An 8,252-nucleotide genomic window follows, 5' to 3' on the forward strand; every position below is an offset into this window, starting at 1 on the left:
CTGGTTGATTTGCTATCTGCAATAAAAATATATGAAATATCTGTAGTGAAGCAAATGTTTGTAACTAAGATTAGCTCTGGATTTGGCACCAGCATAGCAGCACATAAGCAACCTGCACTTCTGCTTCTTTAGTTTCCTTATCCAAAGGGAAACCTGCATAGGGGAAAATACAATGAATATTCGTTTCCTGAGTTTGCTTATTCTCTCTCAAAGACTGTCACTTTGGACCATGAAAGCACCAGGTGCAGAGGGCTGACTCTCCATTGCACATTTGCTTGTAGCACTTGCACAGGGAAAAAATTAGGATGGAGGAATTTCAGTGTCTTTCCCGCTATCTGGTGCAGACTAAAAGTTTAACAAAAGCAGTTTCCATTCTCCACACCATTACTGCAATATGGAAACAAGCCAAGTGTTAATTTCAAAAAGACAGTACATTAATAACATATACAAAAAGTAAACAAAATTCACTCACCCAAAAAGAATGGTAACACAGCCTGATACAAACATTCCAGAAACAAACATAAATTTCGCTCCGATTTGGACAAGCTGTAATGGATAAACAACAATGTCAGAAGTTCCCAGCACTTTACCAGAAAAAAAAAGGAAAGAGCTTGAAACTTTCCCTTGGTCCTTCAAACAAATGCTAGGATCCACCCCATGACTACCCACTTTGGGGGATTTGTTTTTCTGCCAAGATAATATGGCTTCCAAGCCAGGCAATTTTACCTGGAAATGTATCACCAATGACTGCCCATACTGAATGCCAAAAGTGACTCTTACTTCTAGAATATCCTTTTGCATGCTTGCATTAAAGGGGTTCCCCTTTAAACGATACTATCTAAGGCTCATCCACTTGACCATCCTCCAATGCAATGTATGTCACCATGTGTAACAATATTATTCTGCCCTTTACATATTCAATAAACAATAAATGGGCACAGATTTAACATTAAAAGTCACAATCTTTAGAAACTAGAGGGAGGATATTTCAATCAAGACACTCCGGTCTGAACCTCACCTTCTACAAAAGAACGGTGACTCCTTTGTGAAACAACTAGATATGCATTTTTTGAAAGGTTTCCCACTCTCTCTCCACCAGGGTAGGGAGTTAAACCAGGATATAGTATTTTTATCTCACCATAACTACAACTATCTTAACAAAATCTATGATCCTCTTCCACTAAAAGTGATAGCTAGCTTAATCTAACTCATGAACGGTCTCCTAAATTTTCTTGAGTATATCTGCATTTTACACAGTTATATCCCACACTATACTTCCTGCATTTCATGGTTTTTTGATACTGCTGTTGGGGGATGGGGGTGGGGAGACAATCTCCTATATACAGTGACTGCATAGCCAGGGTCATCCATTCATAGCAGCTGAAAAAGTAGGCTCTGATCCACGAAAGTTTATGCTGGAATAAAATCTTGTGAGTCTTTAAGGTGAAATAAGACTGCTGAATATTTTTTGTACATTTTGATAGCACAGAAACAATTGAAGATACTCACATATCTCCCCATTATCAGAGAACTGATGAAGTTGAATAGAGAAAAGCATCCAAAAATGAATCCAACTACAGTATCACTAGCACCTTTCTGTTTTGCCTTTTTTAAAAAAGAAGAAAAATGCTTTCAGGCACAAAGATTCAGAACACAAGCACCCAAGGCATGCAGGAAAACGATTTATGCTTTTACAAAAATTTTGGCAATAGAAATCCAAGCCCAAGATCTCCCCTTAGCATCAGCAACTAAAGCAGTACAATCTTATCCAAGGCTGCTCAAGTCTATTGGATTACCAGAGCAAATCAATCATCTATTGCTGCAAAGAAATCTCCTAATTTCTGTATGAGCAGAGAAAAAATAATGAAAGAAGTCACATGGACAGCATTGTATAATAAATCCACGAAACATTAAAACAGAGACATGGTGGTGAAAGACATTTATTGAATGGCATCAGGAGAAGGGTTCTGAAAGCAATCCAGATGAATGTGGTTGCCAGGTCTTTGCCTAGCAGGGATCCCATGCCTCTGATTGATTCATTGTCATCAGAATCACAAGCAGAGGTTTCCCTATCACCACATGCCCATCACAGGCCTAATCAGTGGCCTGTTAAGCAGCTTGCAATGGTGTAGGAGCTAGGTTAGCAACACAGAGCAGGCAGCTGCAGATGTTGGTTGTACGGTAGCCTGCATAAACGTTTGGCACTGTTCTGTGAATGTCTTGGACTCTATACTTGTTGAAGGGCTGCCTGCAAAGAGCCAAAGGAAACACAATGACAGTAAGGCAGTATTCTGCAGTAGCAACAAGTGAGCTCAAGACCTCTGCACGGGGCAAGAGATTTGAGGGTGAATCACCTACACACTGTTCGAATAACCCTCCCTCTTCCCCTACATTAGAGCTCACATCTTGCGAAACAGTGTCATCAGTCATCAGTGTCACTTACCCATCCCTTGAAGGGAGCTGCACTGAAGTTCCATTGGCAGTTTTTGTCCTATGGGGCTGTGGTTCTGCAAAGCAAAAAGGGCCATTACTGTTTTCCAGCAGCAACAATGGTTGGAACAGCCAGTAGTCAACCAAACATGTTTGTGAGCCCCGTTTTTTCTACTTACGTTGGCACAATACCCTGCTGACACTGCAGTAGTGCTCTGCTGGCGTATCATCAAGCCTCCTGCTCAACGTTCTGCACTGTGCACACTTATCCTGTGTCGTCTGTGAAGGAGACAATGCTAGCAGTTGTTGAGAGCAGGTCTGCTGAACCAAGAGAGGAGGTACATGTTACAGCAGGCAATGAAGTAAGCAATCCATGTGTGAAGACAATGATCACCCTTCCTTGCTTACCTATGTGAGGTTCGTTGGCTTTGCATCTCTGGGTCGAAGAACTGGAAGTCCCTGCTGGTGATTGTGCCCTGGGGTATATTACCCGTTAAGGGTTCTGAGAAGAGCAGCATTAACAACATCTCTTCTTTGGCTGTTTTGGGAAAATCCTCCCTTTTTTGCAACTCTTTTCTAGAGCCAGTTTGGTGTAGTGGTTAAGAGCGGTGGGAATTTAATCTAGAGAACCAGGTTCGATTCCCCACTCCTCCACTCAAAGCCAGCTGGGTGACCTTGGGGCAGTCACAGCTCTTCCAGAGCTCTCTCAGCCCCACCCACCTCAAAAGGTGATTATTGTGGGGATAACATACTTTGTAAACAGCTCAGAGTGGCTGTTAAGTTCTGAAGGGAAGTACATAAATCGAATGTTGTTGTTAAGAGTTATAAGGAGCACCTGGAGAAAGTGTGTTGCCATCCGGAACACCTGCTCCCCTCCCAGTTGGTCAGTTGACAGCAAATAGATTTGTTATTGAGTAATCTGGGTTTCCACACAAGGCATAGAAATGCAGATTAAAATAAATAACCCAAATAAGCAAGTTACATATCTGTGATTTTATTTGAATGCCCACAACAAGCAAGACCTTTGTCTGTCTATGGAAAACAATTGATTCTATGTTACTTCTAACATCTTAGCTGTTACATATATACCTTGCTATAAAAAGGTCATGGGGACCTGTGAAGGCAGGTTTTTCTGCTTGTAGAACTTCCCTAACCAGTTTAAGGAGGTGTGAGTAAAGAACAAGTCTATAGTATTGACCTCAAGTGGGACACCATTTGATTGGTAACAGGTGAAGGTAATACTCAAAGGAAGAATTTGTCAACAACCGAGAAGAAATGCCTCCTAAATAAGATTATTGGCTCCAAAGAAGCCCTAAAGCGGCTTGCATCGTTCTCCCCCATCCAGTCTTGGGCATTTATAGTGGTGGTTCCCATACTCTGGAACAGCCTCACTGAAAATGTTAGGAAAGTTTTTATTCTGCTAGTTTTTAGAAAACTGTCTAAGACAAAATTGTTTCGTTTTGAAGGTGGCAAGTTGAACTGAGGATAAATTCTCTGTTACTTTATTGGCTTGAGATTTTTCCCCCAAAATTATTTTAAAGGATTACTATTAGATGCTCTGAGTCCACTAGATAGAAAATCTGCCTAAAAAGTTAAATATTTTTTTTAAAATGAAAGATCAGGCTTGTTTTAAGAAGATGCCTTCTGATCTGAAAGTATAGCCGTTTTCACACTGCTTACTGGCCATGGAACATCGCACCAAGCTCCCAGAATTTTCCCATCATAACTCCTGTTCTCGCACGAAATCGCTCCAGGAAGACGCTATCGTTCTGGGAGCTTGGCACGATGTTCCATGGCCAGTAAGCAGTGTGAAAACAGCCTATATTCCTGTTCCAATATACAGACACTCTCTTCTTTAGGTTCCCTCACAGGTGAAACCCAGAGTGAGCTGTGATAACAGGATTTCTTTCTTTCACACGGGGTTGGTTCAAACACAGTACAAAAACATGGTTACAGTTAGTTTCTGAAATCAAGACACTGCTCATATCACTCAAATCCCAGTTTGCCGCTTTTATTGCCTTCTCCCACCACTTCCCTCTCCCTCATAGAAATACAACTGGTATCCTGCTCTGCAAAGCATCAAGGACGGCACCAGGAAAAAGCTAGGCTGTCCATATTTGTATGTCACACAAAAGTTCATTAAATTTAACTGTAGATAATACTTTGATTTCAAACCACAGCTCTGCCTAACTAGCCATAGTTAGTGGAATTGTCCATGTTCCGTTGATAACACTAACAAAAACTGTATCTTGGTTTTGCATAATATATGATCCATTGGAAACCACAGAAAAATGTGCCACACATCTTACAACACACATACAGATGCTTTCAGTTTGTGCTTCCTCCCGCTGCTGTTCTTGTATTGTGAAATCAAGCAAGATTTTTCACAACACAGGAAAATGTAAACCCAAATTTCTTGAATTAAGGGGTAAGAGGTAGGCCTGAAAATACTGGAAATTCACAGATTTCTAGAGTTAAACCAAAATGGTCCTGTCACTACATAGCTCTTCTTCAAACCGTATCATGGCTCTATTAGCTAGTCTACTGGATTCAACTCAGCAATGCATAATTAAACAGTTTGAGGATAATATTGCACATGTATCCAAATGCCAGGCTGGGTAAGTGTTTCCAACAGAACGGCATAAGGAAGGGCATCAGCAAAAGGAAACTTCTTATAACTGGAAAGGAAGAAGGGTTCCTGGTTATGTCAAACAATACTAAGGCCGAAGGAAGCTGCATGGGCTGAGCTTCCCCAATTTCAATAAAACACTCCCATGGGAGGGGAGAAAAGATTTTCTCAACAGTATTGTACTTATGTCCTCTGCTAGAAAACTTATTTCTTCATATCCAAATTACAAAATGGTTATTATTACACAGGTATCAAAAACTGGGTAATGCCATGGGTTGGTTTTTTTTAACCTACAGGAGATGTGTTAAAACTCCAAGTTATACATTCAGTTACCTCTCTGGGAAAAAAGGGTCCCAAGATTGAGTAGCAGATCATGGAACTGAAGTTTATAGATGCTGTTGCTGCCATAATAAACATCTGTTCTTTGGTGAACCTTCTGGATTCTTCATTGGGAACTTCTAGTCTGTCATTGTCTTTAGAATAAAAATGGGAATAAAAAATAAAAAGAACATAAAAAGCAAGGCAGCTTTTGACCCATCAAGTTTCAAAATAGCTAACAAGCAACTTGCAAGTGTAGTTTTCATAGTTTAAACTACTATTAAAAGTAATACTGAATATCAGGCCAGATCTTGTTACAAATGGAACCCAATATAGATCTACCTGCCTGCCCAATAATCTATCCCATAATACTTAAATAAAACATACATGCCCAGTATGTAGAAATAAATAATTTACCAAGCTATGGTGTGAACCAATATAGGGTAGGCTTTTGCACAACCTGAATTTCCAGTCTCAGTAGAAATTAGCATTTCAAAATTTGTAGATAATCTACATTTTATAGTTGGATCTTCTAGAAGCCTGTGTCAGTCTTATAGATATTAAGATGAATAGGTGTTATATATTCAAGAGATATTTTCTAATCAGAAAAAATTAAGTAAATGTTAACTGAATAAGGTAAGAAAAAATGCATTTCTATACTAATAGTGTGACCACCTTCAATAAAATATTCCATTCAAGACTAAATCAGGAATTCCTTTTATAAAGCTTCTGAGTCAATAAAATAAAATTTCAAAACCCATCTACTTAGAGATGGTAGCCAGACATTTGTCTTAAATAATGGAGGGCGGGGTCAGAACTAAAGGAGCTGGGCTCAGTTCATCTAAAGTCAAGGGAGAACAAACAATCCCTTTTAGCAGCAAAAATAACACTGAAATCTTGTATAACACTCAAATGCTGCTGAGAAAGGAGCTACCCAGAAGTTAGGAAGCCCTTTCCACGTCTGTTAAAGAGGCATGTACAGTTTATATGTACAGTTACATGTATTATTAGACTCTGGAGGAAAATATGTTCTCCTAGCCAGTTAAATTAATTTGCTTCTTTCCTGCGTGCCTTGAAGATAAAACGCTGGTTGGCAGTAGCACACCTCAGGAAAAGAAAGTTCTTCCTCGACATCTGAAAAGCTTGAACTGAAGATGCTGGAGACTGAACTTGGCACTCAGCATGTGCTCAACTATTATATCGGATCCTTTCTAAACTGGTTTGCACTATCTTGTTTACTCTAAAAAATGAGAAAGAAGAATCCTCCCCCCCCCTTTTTTTTTCATTAAACAGGCAGAAACAGCCACGAAAGAAATGCGGAGGGAGGGAGCTGCCTTTCTACCTACAGCCTAATTAATTAATGGCCTCCAGTTTGCCATCCATTGAGCGTACAGCTAAGTAAGCCTTTGCCCTACTGAAGTTAGACTAGCTCCTGAGCAGCGGTAGGATCGAGCTGCGAGCGATCTTGAGTTTAGGACTCTACGGAAGGGGAAAGTCCAGTCTAACGGAGAACGCTTAACAAAAGTGGGGGTTCGTTTTTTGATCATTTCACCCACCTGGAAACTGGCCCACGTCTACCTCCGTTGCTTCACGACTACCCATAGCAAAGAAACCAGCTCAGGCACCTTTGCTTCCCAAGCGGAGCTCCAGTTCTCCACGCTCTACAAGCCGCCGACCGTCGCAGCAAGAAAGGGCAGAGGGAACGCCTCAGCTTCAGTCGCAGCTACTGAGCATGTTCGCCCCCAAGAAACCAAGGCCGGAGATTTCACTGGTTCGCTGTCAGGAACAAACAACTTCCCATCAGTAGAATCTGAACCCTAACTCGGCAGGCTTTACTCACTTCTTGGCTAAAGGTTGCAATCGGAAATTACCTCACTCAGAAATCTTCGCCTTTTAAAAAAAATTTAAAGGGACGAGATGCCGAGATGTACTAAAAGGAATGACAGGATTTCCCAGTGAAAATAATGGGAGAGGCTTGAAGGCCCATTGGAAATAATGGGAAACAGGAATGTCCGTTTACTTACATGGGCTCCATTGAAACACATTACAGCAAAAAAAAGTTGCAAAGAAAATGTGGAATGGAATTTGAAGGAAAGTCTCTGGGCCCAGATAGACTACTCAGGGACTGGAATGACAGGTCCCTGAGTGGAATGACAGCCCGTAGATGTGACAGAATCTATGTGAATGCTCAGTGTAGCCAGCTTAAAGTGTGCCTTGCAGCCTACACCATGGGCCGTTTCCACACAGCTTACCTTATTCTGCAAAATAGCGAAATCTCGCATGAAATCTCGTGAGAAGACACTGTTATTGCGTCTTCCTGCGTAATAACAGCATCTTCTCGCAAGATTTCGCTATTTTGCAGAATAAGGTAAGCCGTGTGGAAACGGCCATGGCTTTCCTGGTGCCCACCAAGTGTTTTAAGAAAGAGGGTGGCCAGATGTGACACCTGCCCAGCAAGGCTACTGCTGCGTTGTGCCGATTTTTAAAAATACTCCATTGGCAGCAACTGACACCTCATCACAAGGATCTTCACCATGCAATTGAAGGAACACTGTGGCCAGTCTTTCCTGACTAGATCACCTGCTGCAACTGTAATTTTGTGTCTGCACCCACCATGGTGTGTCAGAATTGCAAATGTGCCTGCAGGCTTCAAAAGTTTGCAAGTTTGGAGACCCCTGAACTATTTATTTGTTTCTTTTATTGGATTTATAGTCTGTTATCCCTGCAACCAGACTAAACATGGATAACAACAAACTAAGTAAATAAAGAGAGAAAACAGTAATAGCAAAAAACAAGATAAAACCATTAGTTAACTATTTGTTAACTTGAGTATGAGATGGGATTTTTCACAAAGAAACTATGGAGGAGTGTTCTG

At 40.9% G+C, this 8,252-nt stretch overlaps 1 protein-coding gene across 2 annotated transcripts in view; it reads right to left on the reverse strand.

Moving 5' to 3' along the window:
- The window catches only part of SLC18B1 (solute carrier family 18 member B1), a 28,536-nt gene extending 21,426 nt beyond the window's left edge, over positions 1 to 7,110 (reverse strand). The window contains exons 1-5 of one of the 2 annotated variants that reach the window (XM_054980822.1): positions 5,393 to 5,467; positions 2,610 to 2,751; positions 2,444 to 2,507; positions 1,510 to 1,605; positions 473 to 546 (exon numbers count right to left, since the gene is read on the reverse strand). In XM_054980822.1, the coding sequence (XP_054836797.1) occupies positions 473 to 546; positions 1,510 to 1,521 (86 nt within the window). In that variant the 5' untranslated portion in view covers positions 1,522 to 1,605; positions 2,444 to 2,507; positions 2,610 to 2,751; positions 5,393 to 5,467. Of the gene's footprint in view, positions 1 to 472; positions 547 to 1,509; positions 1,606 to 2,443; positions 2,508 to 2,609; positions 2,752 to 5,392; positions 5,533 to 6,933 lie in introns of those variants that run through there. The other variant, XM_054980743.1, reaches the window with a different exon arrangement.
- Positions 7,111 to 8,252: the final 1,142 nt, after the last annotated feature.

Source organism: Eublepharis macularius, chromosome 1 (assembly GCF_028583425.1).
Source record: "Eublepharis macularius isolate TG4126 chromosome 1, MPM_Emac_v1.0, whole genome shotgun sequence".
Classification (NCBI taxonomy): Eukaryota; Metazoa; Chordata; class Lepidosauria; order Squamata; family Eublepharidae; genus Eublepharis; species Eublepharis macularius.